This window comes from Sphaerodactylus townsendi, linkage group LG13, assembly GCF_021028975.2.
Source record: "Sphaerodactylus townsendi isolate TG3544 linkage group LG13, MPM_Stown_v2.3, whole genome shotgun sequence".
In the NCBI taxonomy this organism is placed as follows: domain Eukaryota; kingdom Metazoa; phylum Chordata; class Lepidosauria; order Squamata; family Sphaerodactylidae; genus Sphaerodactylus; species Sphaerodactylus townsendi.
Genome location: NC_059437.1, coordinates 39,769,140 through 39,788,184, shown reverse-complemented (window position 1 = coordinate 39,788,184; position 19,045 = coordinate 39,769,140). Strand labels below are relative to the sequence as shown.

General features: G+C 43.4%; 1 protein-coding gene across 4 annotated transcripts in view; it reads right to left on the bottom strand.

Moving 5' to 3' along the window:
* The window catches only part of TAOK3 (TAO kinase 3), a 135,453-nt gene that overhangs the window by 49,489 nt on the left and 66,919 nt on the right, over positions 1-19,045 (bottom strand). For 3 of the 4 annotated variants that reach the window (XM_048514120.1, XM_048514119.1, XM_048514122.1), the window contains 4 exons: positions 18,575-18,668; positions 16,263-16,344; positions 13,754-13,921; positions 6,448-6,654 (listed from right to left, as the gene is read on the bottom strand). In XM_048514120.1, the coding sequence (XP_048370077.1) occupies positions 6,448-6,654; positions 13,754-13,921; positions 16,263-16,344; positions 18,575-18,668 (551 nt within the window). The remainder of the gene's footprint in view (positions 1-6,447; positions 6,655-13,753; positions 13,922-16,262; positions 16,345-18,574; positions 18,669-19,045) is intronic. The other variant, XM_048514121.1, reaches the window with a different exon arrangement.

The following is a 19,045-nucleotide window of genomic DNA, read 5'->3' as shown; positions in this document are numbered from 1 at the left end:
CTGAGCTCCAAGGTGAGGCAAAGGATATAAAGACTGCATGGGTTGCTCTTTAGTGCCGGATAATTTAGAGAGGAGCTGTTCATGTGAGGTCTACTTCCCAATTTTTTGCAGCTGTGGCAGCAGGTTCCCAGTCCTGATTTGATCCCAGATAGTATCCTTATTTATTTAAATGGGTGGCCTCCAAGGAATACCAGGGTTATGAGCTGGAGGCAGGCAATGGGTGCATCACCTCTGAACATCTCTTGCCTTGAACACCTTACTGGGTCACCAAGAGTCAGCTGTGACCTGGTGACCAAAAAGCGTGGGTGGGTGGGGGAAAGGCCCAGACAAAATTGGTGAAGTGCAGGGCTTCCATACAGTATTGACGTTATTTCATTAGTTATGAGTGAAGAGAAGGGAGAATTCACAATGGTATGAGAAGCTTGCTGGAGGAAAAATTTCACAGACCAGTAATACTCGCTCAAACCACAGCAATAAAGTATCCCCTCCGTGTCAACCGTTCTTCTCTCTCTGTCTCTCTGTTTCTCTCTCTCTCTCTGTCTCTCTCTCTCTTTTTTGCGGGGGAAAGGGTCTTTTCCAGAGGGCCTTCCCAGCAAAGGCTCTCACTAGGGTAAAATCTAATATTGTCACTTTAAACAGTACTGTTAACAAATAAAATATGTGCCTATTTTTTTGGGGGGGGGGGGGTCAGATCAGTAACGGTTATACAGACTGGGACCTATGCTCTGGCAATGCTCTATGGGTCTCCCTAGAGGCCATGGAAACTTTCCATCGACAGAAAGACACCTGTCGGCGCCATTTGAAAAAGGGAATGCTGCGGCACAGGTACATGACCAGTCAGGCAGCTTCTCTGCTGGCCTCACAAAATTCAAGGGCTCATGATTACATCTCCTCCATTTTGTTCTGTGTTGCGATGGACTTCTTGACTCTTTTCGTATCCCTTCCCGGTCAGCCTCGATATCACCTTCCCATTGAGCTCTCCTTCATCTCGGTATCATCCTATATTCAGCTTCATAAACTTTCCTTTCATTGTTTCTTACAGAGTTGCCACTTCAACTCTTGGGGCCTGGGTGTTGAACCAGGTCGTTGATCAAACGCCATAAAGTATTAACTGCAGCTCCCTTATACCCTCCCTCTTTTTCGTGGCACCAAATATTTCCCATACTAATTCATCCTCAAAGATGCGTGGCCTTGTCTGTCCATGGCAGAGTCCATAATGTACATCCCAAGGAAAAGGCTGACTGAACAGTCCTAAAGATTCATGGGCGTTTCCCTTGCTAGTATTATTTTATCTAGACCTAAGAGACATGCATTAGTGTTATGATGGAATACCCCGAGTTCTTTGTTATTTGGGTTCCTGTTGTGATTAATGCTTCAAGGGATTAAGGTTTCTATCTTTCCCTCAATTTTATTCCACACATTTGTTCTCGAGGATCTTGAAACTTGACCATGAATTTAGTCATGCAAGCGTCAAAACTAAAATCTTTTATGCCATGGAGTTAAATAGCTATATTTAATTGCAATATTGACTTCCCTAGTAAGGAAGTACCACTGACTTAATTACTGAGCTGATACTTTTAAACTAACAAGGGAGGCAAGCTATACGAGAAAGAAAAACAAGGAAAGTTGTTGAAATCTCTCCACCAGAGGTCCTTATGGTCTAAGGTTCTGAACAGAAGGGTGGAATACACAATGGGAAGTATTTCCCATTCGTAGGCAAAAAGAAACAGGCAATTGCCTTAGAATGTCACCAACATGTTTGTGCAATCAGACGTACAGAGGGGAGATAAAGGATGATCATTCATTGCTGGAATCTTTCCCACTCTCCCACCAGGACAATTTGTTAATTGACCTCAAGCCTTATAACCAATCTTGATTTCCCTTGATTTTTGTTTATGGAGCAATGGCGATTTAATGAGCATTATCAACCTTTCCTTGATGTTGGTGGCAGAGGGGGTAGGGACACAGCCACTTGGATGCTGGAGCAGCAACAAAAGGTGTCCACTGATTCTTCTCAAGAGAATATTCCTCCATTGCTAAAACTCATATTTGGAGCTTAGGGCGTCTTTCTTATTTGTGCACTAACTCTGAACACTGTAATCTCACAAATTCATACGAGGTTTATGCACGTTCTGCTTAGACAGCAGACTCGGTACAAGTGTTGCAGCATTACAGGGGCATGGTCTTGCTCAATGCACGTGTATGTATCTGTTTCCCTTTCAATTTTACACTTCTACAGACTCTGCAAACGGGAGTCAAAATTGCAAAACCAATTATGTATGGGTTATCTATCACTTGCCCCCTTTCAATAGTACAGTAGCGATGGACCTTCAGAATGTTTCTCATAAGGAAGAAAGTTTCTCATAAGGAAGAGAATAAGGCCCACATCAGTAAGTGGGAAATAAAGTGTGGGAATGGAGGAACCAAAGGTGTGAGGGAGAATAGCCTATTTCACCTTTTAGACTCCTTTTCCCTCTCCTTTTCCCGCCTCATTTTTGATTCAGCAATGTTTGATACACTGAAGGAAGGAAGGAAAGGGGGAAAGACAAAACAGTGCTAAGACAACATCACCCCTCTACCCCACCCTACTGAGTAAGAGTAAGAGTTTGTTTTTACACTGCAACTTTCCCTAAGTTTAAGGAGGCTCAAAACGGCTTACAATAACCTTCTCTTCCCCACAGCAGACACCTTGTGGGGTAGGTGGGACTGAGAGCGTTCAGAGAGGACTGCAACTATCTCAAGGTCACTTAGTAGACTTCTTGTAAAAGGGCGGGGAAAACAAACCCGGTTCACCAGATCAGAGTATTCCACTCCTACGGAGGAGAGGATTAAAGTCCACTGCTCTTAATCAGCAGTGGACCAATAAAAGTTTTTTTTTAAGAAAAGCTTTCATGTGAGGCTTATTCTCTGCTCTGACCAACAAGGAGACTACTGACTGTAGCTGATGTTTCTTGGCACAGGCCTTGTCTCTGCCTCTGCCTCTCCTTCACCACCCTCCACCAAGGCTATTTCCTGCCTAAGCCCTTCCCCATTCCCCTGCAGGAACTGCTTCAGGCCCTTTCCGCACACGCAGAATAATGCACATTCAATCCACTTTCACAATTGTTTGAAAGTGGGTTTTGCTATTCTGCACAGTAAAATCCAGCTGCAAAGTGCATTGAAAGTGGATTGAAAGTGCATTATTCTGCATGTGCGGAAGGAGCCTAAGACTATCAGCTGTGTAATCTAACCAAGGTACAAAATTCTTATATAAACTATCACTAAAAACACACATGTACAATAAATGAGAAAGTATCAGGATCTTTCATGCATATTTTTTTAAAGGAGAAAATGTAAACATTTCTAGCTTCTGCAGTATCTTTCATGTGTGTATGTATAAAAAAGTATAAATCTGTCTGATAGTTTCCAGCTGCTTCATGTAGAAATACAATGCCGGTATGTATCAAATTGAGTCCCACGTTATAATCATTGATGCACATTACTGACTAAATACGTTGCAAGGGCCTGAAAATTAAAATGGCCAATGCTGTAATGCTCCCAAAAATATCTCAAGTGCAGCCACCTTTGGAATATTGTTTTGGCCACTGTATCTCAAAGATAATATTGCAGAGCTGGAAGAAGAACAGAAGAGGGCAATCAAAATGATTAAGAAATTAAAGTACCTTCCCTGTGAGGTAGGTTTCAAACTTTCCTGTTACGGGAAAAAAAGAAAAGAGGCAAGATGATTGAGATTTATGAAATTATACATGTGCTTGAGAAAGTAAATAGCGGATTGGTCCAATGATGTAAGACACAATTGGACGTCTACCCCCAAATATTCTGCTCTGTGGGCAGCTAGCTTATTCTACAGGGACTCTCAGCTATGAGAATTTAGTTTCCAAATAATGTAGAGAGATTTTAACTCCCTTCCAGGGTATATTTTATGGCTCCCATTGTAAGCTGAAATTAACCCTAAGTATACACTGGTTTTCAACTTTCTGGGTAGTACAGAATTCCTTTGGTATCTTAGGACACATTCAGCAGCTCAGGAAGGTAACAGACAAAACCTCCCCCCCCCCCACTTTTTCAAATCCTGCTTCAGTACTTTAGAATGACTCTCTTGTCAAGAAGGAATGGGCTCATTTTAGAAGAGCACGCTCAAAATCAATTGTATGATACATATTCTATTATTATTTTTAGTCCAGAGGCTTACCTGCTATAGATAGCCACAAAATGGGAGGTAAAGACAGAGCATAGAAATATCCATTATTCCAAGAGGAAAAGAATTATCTGACCTACCAAAAAATTGTTATAAATCAAAAAGATCCCAAATATTTCCACAACCCTAGTTTTCAGAATCCTTGTAAGGACATAAGAGCAGTCCCTGAGGGATCAGACCCAATGTCTATATATTCCAGCATCCTCACAGTAACCAGTCAAATGTTTCAAGGGTGCCCATTTACTTCTATCCCCATTTACTTCTATCACTGGTTTTTCATTCTTTAAGCAGTTCCTAATCCATAAGAGGATCTAACCCCTTATCCTATGACTGTTATCCTTCAGGAACCTTTGGAGAGATACTATGTCAGAAAATATTTGAAAGTCCAAGCATATGATGTCCACCCAAATCACCCCTTTCCATGTGTTCACTGACACTCTCAACGAGTTGATAAGGCAGGATTCTCCTTTGTAGAATCCATGATGATCCACCCTAGGAATGGAAACCTAGTTCAGCACCCCGTCCAACTAAAATAAAGTGGCTGCAACTCTCAGTTCTCCAACTCCATCTGGAATGGGACAGGCAAAGCGTTCAGAAGGCAGCAGCGCAGACGGGGATGACCATACAGTTTACCCACCTCAGGCTCTCTAGACTGCAGGCTTGCAAAGCATTGGATTGAACAAAATATTGCATTTCCAAATTCCTGAGGATCTAAATACAGCAAGCCACAATACATTTATATATTAAACACCTGTGGTGTTTCACCATCATCTCTCAAGTTGGCTGGCGATCACCATCATCTCTCAAGTTGGCTGGCGATCAGTCCTTCGTGGTGGCAAGCTTCTTAGTAAGAAATTTACACGCACCACATAACCATCACTGACACTCACCTTTAAAAAGCATGTGGAAACATTTCTATTTTCCATCTATTATTCAGTGGGTGGCTATAAGCTCCTCCCACCCACCCCCATTTTCCCTCAAAAGGTGTTATTTTGAAATGTTATTTTATGGTAACTCATCGCATAAACACCTGGAACACAAAAATTATTTTAACTTTACTTTGTGAGGGTTCAAAGGTCAACCGCCAAATAAATAGGGTCACTGGGCCTGCCTGCCTCATTAAAATTGACAGGATGCCTGTTGCGCATTTTCATTTCCAAAGAGATTGAACCTATCCTAGCTTTCCTAGGATTCTAACCATTACTATAATTACACTTCGGCCAATCCCCCTCCCAAGCTGGTATGCATTGCTGCTACCTGCCAAAAGATTCCCTTTGAGTCTTGCACCATTTGAAGGACTTTACAGGCAGGTATGTGCCAGGAGTTATAAGAACTAATTTTCTACCCCTCTTTTCCTCCAAGTTGCTTGGAGCAGCATGTAAAAGGATCCAAGGTGGTCTTGTATGGAGGCACTGATCATATTCAGGCCTGCTTAAAAGTTGCTGCACCCTGTGTCTCGGTCCATGCTTCTATCCGTCCTGAGAAGGACCACCTCAGTTTCACTGCTCTGAAATGATTCTTCCAACAGAAGCCTCAGTGCCAATACCTTTTTATCATGGCCCACTGCTTCTCCAATTTGAATCGCCTCTATGGCCAAATGAGACCAAACATGAGAAATACTACAGAAAAGCAGAAGCACCATTCTGAATGCAGTCCTCAAAACATACCTTCCAGGAGTGATCCAGTAGGCTCTTTAACTTGTCAAGGGGGTGGGGTGGGGGGAATCCTTACGCACAGTGGGATTTGGCGAGATGTTATAGAGATTACGGGGTTAGCTTGGCAGATGTGACCATTTCAGCCAACATGACAACTGCTTGAGGCAGACAGATGTTCAGAAGACAAGTTGGGGTGACAGGCAAGGACAAAGGGGTTCATGCGGTGTAGGGGTGAGGGATGGAAGCAAAGTTTGTAAAAATGCACTCAAAGGACACTGGCGTTCTTGTCCTTAACGTGTGCATGTTCCCTTGCTGCCACCATTGTCAAAGGTGAAAGCAACCTTATGGGTACATTTCCCACTACTAAAAAGATGAGAGCCCAGTTTTCGGGCCATTCTCCTAGGAGCATTTTGAAACGGATGTCAGAAGCCATAGCAGCATCCCTGAAATCTTGCAAAAAAAAATAAAGGTGAGGAGGCTTTCCTCCCTCTGCTAGCTGCTTAAGAAAAGTCTATAGGTTAGTTTCAAAAGCCTGAAGAAGCAACAGCATCAAAGCAGAGATTCCCCTGAGGCTGGGAGCACCACAGAACATACCTTCTTGTGCACAACAGAGGAACTGGAATTAATGGTGCTCTCGTCGTCATGCATCATGAACAGCTCAGAGCTGCTCTCATCCATGATCTCCTGCATGCTGTTGACACTGCTGCTCTGACTGCCTGTGCTCACAGACATGCTGGGGATAGAATGGTTGCTGCCCAGACTGTCCATCTTCCTACTGAGGTTTGTCCCATGCTCACTGTCCTACAAAACAAGGGGGCAGGAGGGTTAAATAGATCACCGGAGGTCAGCTCCCGAACACACACCTCTGCAGCGGCGAGCGTTTCGTTAAGAGCAACTGCAGAAAGGAATGCTTTCATGCCGCCTTGGGAAATGTCCCTTCTTTCCGAACCGGGTGGTGGCAGCAGGACAGTCTGCACTAAGGAGGTGGCCTTCCTGAAGTGCACTCTAAAAACAGTCAAGTATCAGAGCGTCATTAAGGAAGGAATGCTCCAAAAGAGAAGTTTTGATTGACACGGTGCCTTCCGTTCCAAGAAGTGTTGGGAGAGCTACCCAAGGACAACCATGCTCCCTCCCAATGAAATGTTCTCCACTATAAAATCTAGACTTTTTGAACTAGAACATCAGGAGTTGGTGGCTCATGCAAAAAAGTTCTGCTCTCTCCTCTGTCTTGGTACCTCATATGGATTCCTAGGTGTGGCCAGGTATTTGTTTGCTCTTTCCAACCTGGAGCACCGACGTGCCATTGCTTTGGCCTGAGGCAATGTGTTGCCTTCCGCTTTGAGGGATGGAAGAGGCTCCAAAACACCCCATAGTGAGCGTTTTTGCATCTGCACGTTGAAAACTGCAGAAACTGTACATCATGTTCTGTGTTACTACCCCTTTCATAACAGGACCAGAACAAAGTTCCTCTCAACCTTATTGTTGGGCTTAGAGTGCCGGACAGACCAGCAGAAGTGATTCCAGGGATGCTCAAACTTGTGGCCCCCCAGATGTTCATGAACTACAATTCCCATCAGTTCCTCCCAACCTGAGCATTGGATATACTGGCAAGGGCTGATGGGAAATGTAGTTCATGAAGGGCTGCGAGTTTGACACCTGTGCTTTAGAGCAAACGGCCAGGTTTTTAAATATGGTCATAAATAATCTTAATCTTGCTCTGTATTTTATCTTTTAATTTTTGTATTTATTTTAAATCTTTTAAACTGATGCAATCAAAAGTTATCTGTATCAGTACCCAAGGGCAAGTCATGCAAATGCAACTGTTACAGCTTCCCACCTTTCTGTGACTTCCCAATGAACGCTGTTGTGGGGCTTCCCCTTCCAGCAGGGAATATTATTCTGTAAGCAAAGTGGTGCCCACATGGCCACACCATCATTGCAAACTTTGCACTTTATTTCTTAATGAGCTGCACTTTGTCGCTGTTTGTAAAGCATGCATTATGTGATCAACGGCTACAGTGTAAGTTAAGTTTGGCCTTCCTGGAGGAGAAGAAGAAGAAGTGTTGGATTCATATCCCCCCTTTCTCAAAGGGGACTCAAAGGGGCTTACAAACTCCTTGCCCTTCCCTCCTCACAACAAACACACTGTGAGGTAGGTGGGGCTGGGAGAGCTCAGAAGAACTGTGACTAGCCCAAGGTCACCCAGTTGACGTGTGTTGGAGTACACAGGCTAATCTGAATTCCCCAGATAAGCCTCCACAGTTCAGACGGCAAAGCGGGGAATCAAACCCGGTTCCTCCAGATTAGAGTATACCTGCTCTTAACCATTCTGCCATTGCTGCTCCTTCCACACTGGGAACAGGTTGGATTGGGTCTGGATTTTTAAAAAAGTTATACTGAATGTGCACATGTCCAGTTATGTTCTCTCCACCTCAAGCATGCATGTGAATGCTAAAATCTGAAAGGGAGAGGAAGGGGGGTAGATTCCCCTCTGTGAAGAGAAAGGCAAAAGCATGCAAAATCTAAAAAGAGTTCTCTTCGTAAAGATGCAGACTTGCAAACAATGAGATTTTTTTTTTAAAGGTACAAATTAATTGTGGGGAAGGAATGGCAGGGCTAAGGTTGGTGTGGAATAAGATGGTAAAACTTTGGCCTAGGTAGGGGGCCTGCTGTTGGGAAACTAAATCCTGGCATTACAAAGAAAAATCTGGAACAGCCCAAATTGCAACAGGCTACACTACAGTATTAAAAAACAATTGTACAAGCTACTTTTTTGCATGGACCAGGCAAAAATTAGTAGCATGGACATAACCTAGTTCACGGGGAATAACTGCAAAAAGGCAGTAAGAGTGTCAAAAACATTACACGAAATCACACAAGCTGAATGACTTCAAATAACTTATGATAAAGTGGGCTCATTTTTCATTCTCGTACCTGTCTGCTACTTGAGAAATCCTGGTGGGAGACCTGAGTCTCACTTATTTCAGAGATCTGGTATCAGGGTCCCAAGCCAAAAGACCTCTGAACAGGGAAGGATATGCTGCCAAAGTGGTCTTGCTTTCATTTCCCCTCTGGAGCAAATTCTGAAGGTCGTGGGGTAAAAAGGCTTTTATCATCTAAGGCATCCTCATTGTTTAGGGAATTAGTACACTTTATATGTTACAGGTATTGGTCAGTTAATGGAAAGCAGGACAGTAACAAAAAGGTAGCCACTTTCCAGCAATTCTGGGGTTCGCTTTGTGAAAGTGTCTGCTTGTCAAAAATATTCTGGCATGGCATCATGAAGGCCCCTTCCGTACTGGCAGAATAATGCACTTTCAATCCACTTTCACGATTGTTTGCAAGTGGATTTTGCTATTCTGCACAGTAAAATCCAACTTCAAAGTGCATGGAAAGTGGATTGAAAGTGGATTATTCTGCCTGTGCGGAAGGGGCTGAAGTCAAACTGGTTAGCAGTGATTTTATTTTAAAAAAATACAAGATTGTCATTAGATGTACCATCTTGATGTTACCCTATGTACCACACACATCCGGGCTGGTGGGATCTTCTATGCAGCTAATCTGGGGAGTAGTATTCAAAGAAGGAAAAATGGAACTTGTAAGATTGAAGTCAGGGGGAGACTGAGTGACTGTTCACACAATGTAACTGTATTTTTGTAAAATAATTTTGCTCTGCAGAAATATTTAGTTCTTATCCAAAAACTGGCGAATATCACTAGAACCCTACTTAAGTTTAAATCATTGAGATACTTAGCAGTGCAATACAAGAATGAAAAACACATGTATCTAATGGAAATGGTTACTGCGTGTTAAAGAAATAGCATGTACAAATGTGTCGAAAACATGAATAGATAACCTAAGGCTTCCAATCATCTATTATTTGCTCAAAATATAATTTTGTTAAAAATTCCCTTTGCCTGCTGGAAATTCAAAGACAAGTTTTATTTACTCTTTTAAAGCAGTGGCGTAGTGGTTAAGAACAGGTGTACTCTAATCTGGAGGATCTGGGTTTGATTCCCTGCTCTGCCGCCTGAGCCGTGGAAGCTTATCTGGGGAATTCAGATTAGCTATATACTCCAACACACGCTAGCTGGGTGACCTTGGGCTCGTCACAGTTCTTTGGAGCTCTCTCAGCCCCACCTACCTCACAGGGTATTTGTTGTGAGGGGGGGAAGGGAAAGGAGTTTGTAAGCCCCTTTGAGTCTCCTACAGGAGAGAAAGGGGGATAGAAATCCAACTCTTCTTCTTCTTCTAAATGGGTGGCCCTGGGACAACATACACGTCATGCAAGAGGGAGGGAAGAATGTTATACAGACCATCCAAAATTGCCATTTATTCTTTGATAAGGCAAAGATTTAGTTTTTGCTGTGTGACCGATGTCCACATAAGACTATGGATATGGCAAAATTTTTGGCATTGGCTCAGCAGACACGCTCATTATATTGTTTAACTACCCTTTTATTGACTGTCTTCCTATCACTGATCTTTATCTTCTTCTTTAAATCTATTTATTTATATATTTTATTAACCTCTTTGTTAATGTCAATAAAGGGAATGAATGAATGAATGAATGAATGAATGAATGAATGAATGAATGAATGAATGAATGAATGAATGGTTACAGATGAGGCATGGAAACATTTTCTTGCATACTTCACACAGCCTTGTAGAGGTGGAAATTACAAATCTAATTGGGATATTGCAGATGTGATCAGTGCACATTAGAAGCTTATGCATAACTTTACCCCCCAAAAATCCCACTCTATTTCACATGCAACATGCAAATATAATTTAAAGAATTCACAAGCCAGATGTTTGGACCACTCCAAAAGCATGTCTTGGTGAGAGCCACAGATACCACGACAGCAGCGGATTAATGCTTCACCTAAATCTCTCGTGCATTACTTTAGTCAACTCAGCCCTTTCAACATACTTACATTGTCTCTCCAGCATACTTGACTTATTTTAATTACTTTGTCAGCCACCTTGGATTTGTGAAGCACTTTCTTCAGCTGTCTCAAATTCAAAGTGACCCCATTTCAGAGTTTTATAAGTAGGACACATTTTTTTCCAGGGTATCACAACAATGAAGGGAACGCCATGATTGTGCTACAGACATGGAGCGACAAGACTGTCAGGAACATGGTTGGGGAAGGCAGTGGGAGGAAAGACAAGACCAAAGGTCTGGAAGTGGTTCACAGGCTTCCACTATTGCTTATCTTCTGGAGGAGTTTGAGTCTTAAGAAAATAAAATATTTATTCCTCCTGTCCTTGTTCTGTCCAGTCAAGCACTGGATTTATAATTTTATTAAGCTGTGTCATGACAGGCTGTTGAATTTGTTCCTTGAAGATTTTCAAGCAAAGCCTGGCTAGGTATTTGCTGAAGAATTTTCTGGTAGAACTTCTGAGTGGGATGGTGAGTACCTCCAATGCCACACAACAATTCTGAACGAAGGGGGATTGACTCCTGACATTTATTTCTAAGAAAAACTTATTGGGCATCTGGATGTGTTTGACTAGGGCTGGCTGATAGAAAATTAAAATAATGGCTTGGAAGTGCTGCACCTAGATACTCTCAAGAATAGCTCTGGCAATGGCATGGTCAAAGGGATAACTTACGGTCCCAATTATATCTCACCTCTGACAATCCTACCAAATTTAACTGAGGAGTTACCAGCAGTTTCATTCACAGAAAATAATTATTCTCAAGCACCGCAAGGAATCCTCAACATTCTGACGTCCTCTCTTTGGCCTTGGTAAACCTGTGCCCTCCAACTGATGACACTTATGACTGCTGCCTTTATTGGAGTCTGTCAAAGGAGGAGTTGTTTGTGTGGCAAATATATTTTTTTGTCTGCAAGCTCAGCAGCCCCAGACTAGAAGTGAATTGGAAAGATAAAGCAGCCTGGGGGAAAAGCCCCTCTTTTCCCTGCCCCCAGGGGCAGAGGGTTGACTAGTGGTGGCAGCCCTAGAGGCTGCCCTAGATGAAGCGAGGCAAGTTTCACCTGGAGATATCAATGCATGACGAGATGCACTTCAGCTGGAGGGACCCATGCCATTGGCCCACTGGACTTCTCCTGATAGCCATGACTACTCCACACTGCCCCAGGCAAGCCAGTAAGCCATCAAAAGCACAGGTCTTCATTCTCTCCTGAGCTTCTTCTGAACTCCTCCCCTATGGTTTAGAAGGCATCTATCTCCCTTCTATCAGCGAATATAACCGCCTCCTGATTTCCCTGCTTTAAGTGAAAACGCTCACCTTTAAAATCTCACTCCAAATGACAAACGAAAGCCTGAAAATAATTAAAATAACTCTCCCTCACACACACAAGCTTGATGCAAAAATTGTATCACCACGATGGAAACACACAGTCAAATCAATGCGTTTTCTTGACTGAGTGGATTTCTTCAGGATCTCCGTATTACCTCCTCATACTGGTCTTTGGAGTGTTTTTTTCTATAGCTCTAGTGTGGAATCTTCATTCTTCGGTCTGAAGGGCCAGTTATTCACCAGCTCAGGTGTTACAGGACTGGACCATGCTCCTCTCCCCATCATCCACCCATCAGGATAATCGTATGGCTTGCTTCAGAGATGCAGAGGCCCCACAGAAAGCTGCCTGCCTGCCAGACCCCTCCTCAAGTTCAATCTAGCATGAAGAAGGGTACTGGTGAAAAGGACGGCATGGACCAGGCCACGGCACAGTTCACAACAGGGAGGGAGCTTGATGGGGATGTGACACCACAGTGTGAAGATCTACTGTAAGAGATCTCCATGCCTCACCTAAAGATTAGCCATCCAAGGCCAGATACAGCCAGCAGGCTCCACTGGTCCTGAACTCTAGAACGACCCCTTATTCCTGGTGGCAGAATAACAGATCCCTTGCGCCAAGCTCTTGGATCAGAACAAGGTTTAGATAAAACTGGATTCCTCCTCCTCTTCCTGAAATTCAATAGTACTTTCCCATCGGCCATTACAAAGGGTCGTTACTTATCCATCCCTCTCCAGGATCGGGTTTGTCCACATTGTAAAAACCAAGTGGAGACTCTTGCTCACAATATTCTTGACTGTCCGAGATATGTGGGCATTAGGAATTTCTCTCCCAGGCTGGCCCTAGACAAATCTGAAAGAGACTCTGACAGTTCTGTTGTGGAGCTTCTGTTAAACAACACAGATGTCATGCTCTTGGAAAAAGCAGCAACATTTCTTTTGCAAGGGACAGAACTTTCTAAGTAATGTATACTGCTATATACAGACTTTCCGTCTGCGTTATGAATGTACTCCTGATTTGTTCTTCATAAATGTTGGGTAACGCTCTACAGCCTATTTTAAATGCCTAATAAAGGTTGTTGAAAAAAAAAATTCAGTAGCTTATGTAGCTGACAATAGCCAACCTCAGGTACTCCTCCAGTCCCTCTCCAGAGTTTCCTATGTACAGCTGCTATGCTGTCTTGGAATCTGACCAATTTGTCAGCAATCCTGAGATGCATACGTTGGACTTCAACCCATTCAGCTTTCCAGATCACCGCTTTAGGCGTGCTTCAACCTTTGCACTTGCCTGATTTTCTGGATCAAGCCTCACGAGGGGTTACACTCACATGGACCTCCTGACAAAATCCCAGTTGAACTTGCATGTTTTATGGGCAACCCTTTGCTGATCAGTCACCAATGATGGACTCCATCGCTCCAACCACTGGTGAACCCTACCCCCCTCTGGGAAACTTAAGATGCCATCTGTTTCCTTGACACATTATTCTCTAAGTGAAAAAAAATATCACAGGGTTAGAAGTGAGATAAAAGCCATTCCCCATGTCATGCTGAGGCCTATGATAAAGAATCAGTGGAACCACACGCAGCAAAAGACTACTATTACCCATCACCGGTATAGATAAAACTTGATACCTCCTCCTCTTCCTGAAATTCATTCAGAGGGCCATTGTGGGCCTCCTGGAAAAGGATTTTCTTCATTTTCCGGTACTGAAGGTTATCCAGCTCTCGCACAGCATCCTTTGTTCTCTGAATCAAGTCTATTAGAACCCGGGGCGGTCTCTCAGAACGAACAAACTCATGCTGTTTAGAAGGAGACATGAGCAGGTAGGGTCACAAAAAGGGAAGAAAAGTGCAGCTGGTTTCTGGACATTGCAAAAGGCACATTAAACAGTTAACTGCAACTGAAAGATAATGCATTTTTTTTTAAATGGTGCTGTCCTGTGTTCAAGGACATTCTATGCAGATGGCTTTATGGCAAAATGATTTGTGGGTACGTCTCGTGACTTGGGTGATGAACATTCCCCCACTGTTTTCAAAAAAAGCGAGTGTCCCCAAGGAAGCACAAATAACTGCTAGAACAGCCTGCAGACTGCTCCCACTGAGCTGGGACAGGTGAGCATGGGAAGTTACCTGTACAGTACCGGCACATTACATGACACCCCAGAGATCTCATTCAGTGGGACTACAACCATGCAGTGCTGATAGCAGACACACTCCCTTCCCGAAGATCAAAAATAGGTCTTCACGATCCTTTTGCTCTGATGTGGTTATGCCACTTCTTGGTCTCTGGGCCTTCTGCTCCATCCTTGTTTATGTGTTAAGTGTTGTCAAGACACTTTCAACTCAGAGCGATTCTATGCATCCATGTCCTATCATTAACAGGCCTTGCAAACTGAGGGCCATGGCTTGCTTTACAAAGTCACTCCATGGCCCCTTCCGCACATGCAGAATAATGCACTTTCAATCCACTTTCACAACTGTTTGAAAATGAATTTTCCAATTTCGCACAGTAAAATCCATCTGCAAAGTCCACTGAAAGTGGATTGAAAGTGCATTATTCTGCATGTGCGGAAGGGGCCCGTCTCATCCTTATTCCTATTCTATCCTAAAAATCTCTGTTACTCTTCTTTAGAACTGTTAGCCACCTGACCCCCCACTCCCCACCATCATCTCTCTGAAGTAAGTACTAATGATGGATGCACTTCCGGGTGGTCTGAAGCATAACTAGTGTTCCCAATTATGAGCAGCATCTGCAAACACTTCTAGAGAGAGTGCTTTTTATCAGACTCTCTTAAGTGAGCTCACTTTCCTTTGCACATATGCATTCTCGGTACAGTAGCTTGGAAACTGCAGGGCAGATGCAGGGGGAAGTAGCCCACTGCCTAGACAACGGTGTGACACTCCTCCCTTTCCACTGTTGAAATGCCACAGTGCCTTGCCTACTGGTCCAGTTTACCATCACAGATCCCTTTGTGGAGAATGTGCAGCAGAGCTAGGGTGCTTACAGCTGTTCCAGTCAGCAATCACAACGGTTTCATCAAGATCAGGTAAGAAATGAAAAGAAGCCACTTTTGAGCATGTACCAAAAGCAGCTGCCGGCTTTGGCTGCCTCGTCTTGACGCATGCCAGCTGTAGTGGCACACAAGCAGCACCTAGCACAGGGGTAGGGAACCTGCGGCTCTCCAGATGTTCAGGAACTACAATTCCCATCAGCCCCTACCAGCATGGCCAATTGGCCTAGCATCAGACCACAGATCGCTTTCAGTTGCGACTGAAGAAATGCAAAAGCAAACTCATGCAAATGCAAACTCATAACAAAAGCAAGCACCACCAGCCCCTTATCTTCAAATGTCATCGTGTCATTAGTGATTACTACCTTAAGTTAATTTCAAAATGTTTTTAAGCAAAATAAATAAAGACATACAAGGTTTTGGGGGTACAGGCTTTCAAGAGCCAAAACTCCTTTCAAAAGCTTAACTCCCCAAAATTTTATTGGTCTTTTAAGGTGCTACTGGACTCAGATCTAGCTGCTCTACTGCAGACCAACATGGCTACCCTGAGAGACTATCTCAAGGGGAAAACAGTGTCAGTTATTGAACGGTTGTTATATTTTACAGCATTTTTAATAATAGCAGGAGTAACTGAAACCTGTTCTAATCCAGTACAGCAATCTCACCTGGAAGCATGTTGAAGTAAGGAAAGCATCAGGCACTTTCTAAAGGAACCCTGAACAGGGGCGGTCATGCCCATGGGGACATGTGCGGTCACATGTTCCCGGGCAGCGGCCATTTAGTGACAAGGGGGGCAGAAAATCACCCCTCGCCCCTCCTCCTCCCCCCTGGGTTCATTCACTGACTTTTAAGACCTGGTGCAAAAAAAATTGTTTGGTCATGGTGGGGGAGGGTGTCCGCTCACATGGGAGGGCGGGGGCTCAGATTTTGCACCGGGCTACATTTCCCGTAGATACGCCTCTGTTGAACATGCAACTTAGTTGCTCCCCTTTGTAGCATCTTCCAGTTCCAATCTCTTTGACATGGTAACCTGTCATATGCCAAATATTGAGTGTCTACCACAGCCCTTCTCCTTCACAAACATACCCCTGCCCACCTCCCCAAGCCAACTCAGAGATCAGAAAAATTACCCGCAATAACTCTGCTGACGACGGTCTTTCCTGAGGTATTTTTTGCAAGCAGTAATCAACAAATCCCCTAAAAGAGGTTGTCCTGAATATAGAAATAGTATGCAAAAGAATAAAGTTAGATTTCAGAAGGAGAGGACAAAAGAGCGGATGAAAGTCAGCAACACGCACTGCAGAATAAAATAAAATATCAATATCAAGCTCAAATTCGGACATTCAGGCCCAGGCATGTCATAGGCTACCTCTAGTCACTTTCTAGAGTTTAGTTCACCAAATACCATCAATATGGTGCAGCGGATAGTATCTCGGGGTTAAGGTATGACTGACCTGGGTTCAGTTTCTTAGACAGCCATAGGGTGACTTCAGGCAGGTAACTCTTTCATCTTAACTTAGGGATCCTCAGCATGGGGCTTTTGACCTGCAGGGCTTCCAATTGGCTGTGCAGATTTTTGACAAGTTACTTTGGCAGCAGTTAATATGTGTGGACGCAAGAACACATTTTAAACAATACGTTTGTTTTAAAATGCATCCTGTTAAGCAGAGTTTCTGCCTGGGATGAGGAAGGCTTATTGTTAGAATGATGCACAACCTCGCTCTGTGACACTGTGGTTGGTGCCAGTTCTTGTGGCAGTTGTTCTATGACTGTGCCCGCCACCCTATGTCAGAATTCCAAAGGTACCATTTTAAATTGTTGCATCCTTAATACAGCTTCAGGTGGCCGACAATAAATGCATCTGTCCTCTGCTATAGCTGCCATTCAGAACAGCAACCACGTGGCAGCTTTTCATCTGCAGTGGCACAGTAATGCAAGAATCGGTCCTGATTAAGCTTGAGCAAAGCCCAAAAAATTCAGAAAAATCCAGATTCAGCTTGATTCGGCTGCAAAATTATCGGTATAGCCGAATCAGCCGAATCCCCAATTCTGCTTTGAAGTGGCTCCATTGCAGCCAATGGGGAATTTTGGGGGGTGTCTGTGGGGTGCACATTTTTTAAGCTAGTGCCACCAGAATTTCAGGGTATCATTCAGACTCTCTTGATTATAGCACCCAGGTTTGGTGACGTTTGGTTCAGGGGGTCCAAAGTTACGGACCCTCAAAGGGGGTGCCCCCATTCCCACTGTTTCCAATGGGAGCTAATAGGACATCAGGGCTAATAGGTGATTTGGACATTCAAATGGATTTGGATATGGATTGGATTCGGGCCGCCCGAGCCAAATCTGACCCAATTCAGCTGTTTTTGACTAGCTTTTTCTTACAACTAAGACATGTTTTTCTCATATCTCCTTAATTTTATGGGGTACCTTATGACGATCCCCCTCATAAAAGCTTAGAGCTACTCCCAATAACATGACAACCATCTCTGGAACACTGCCTGGCATATACCTCAATGGTGTATTCAACTTGGTATACACCTCAACGATATTCAACTTGTTATACAAATTATTATTAGATAGTTCTCTAAGCCTTCACAGAAACATACAGTTCACTTGACATGTTTAAGGACAAACATGTGTCCTTAAATACCTGTGCCAATGTCAGAGCCACAGTCCAATCAGCACTAACCATTTAACATCTTTAACTGGGGCTGGGCTTTTAACGTACACTGCTATGATGTGTCTACTGTTTTTATTGTTAGTTGTTTTAACTGCTCACTACTGCTATTCTCTCCCTGGTTAGAGATCTCAGTGAATTTTATGAACTTCATGAATTCCAATTACTGCAGCTTATTCCTGTTGCTTGCACTGAAAGAGCATTAGTATCCCTCTCCCCAACAATTCTAATGAAACTGTGTGGAAATATTACCATCAATTTTGCTTCAGTGGCATTAAAATTGAATAAACAAAATGGGAACATCCAGTCATGAAAAATGGTCAACTTATTTTTATATGCCTACTCTTAATGCTGCCATTTCAGTGTTTCAATGTTTTATGGTTCTTATTGCTTCTATGGGTTTTATTGTTTTAAGGTGGGCATTGGAAGCCACTGCAAGAGCCTCTTGGGCAGGACACAAAGTTATATGGATGCCTATCTGTGGTTCACACTTTACATTTTGCTGCTCCCATTTTCTGGGGGAAAATGGCATCCTCAGGGCAAATACAACTGTCACTTGAAGATATGGAAATCTCTCAGGAAGGACGAGAACTTAGGTCCCACTCATAACAATACACACTCTGTTGTAAGCAACAGACTCCCATTTTGTTGTCTCAAATTGTGCCCATAAAAGAATCTCATCCAGCAAACCAGAAGAGGGGTGGCAGCAAAGGAATGCCTACCAGGTGTCGAAAGTGCAAGTACAAACTGGATGACAACTCTTACCATTCATTCGACTGTAACGTAGGGGAGTCGTTCTGGGCTATATGATATAAGGCACTCATAGCATTCATATTGAAGAGGGGAGGCTTCCGTTCCGCTGCAAAGAGAGTCAGAAGTAATGAAGAAAGGGAAGAAAATCAAATCCTCACAATTTTTCAAATTCTACTCCCTGAAGATCCATAATAGCAATACAAATAAACAATCTCAATGACATCACTAAAAAGGAGAGAAAACAGTTATCCAGGTGATCTTTGTTAGCCATTGGAAATAATTTGGCAGATTTAGCCCTGAAGTTTTAAAAACCCACAGCATAAAGAAAGCGCAGAACCTGAGTGCATTACTTAGAACCATGGAAGACCTGAGAACAGAGGCGTAGCTACAATGGGGACATCAGAGGACAAATGTCCTGGGCGCCCACCATTGGGGGCGCAGAAAAAAATTTGGGCTCATTTCTAATGGGGGGGGGATATTTTT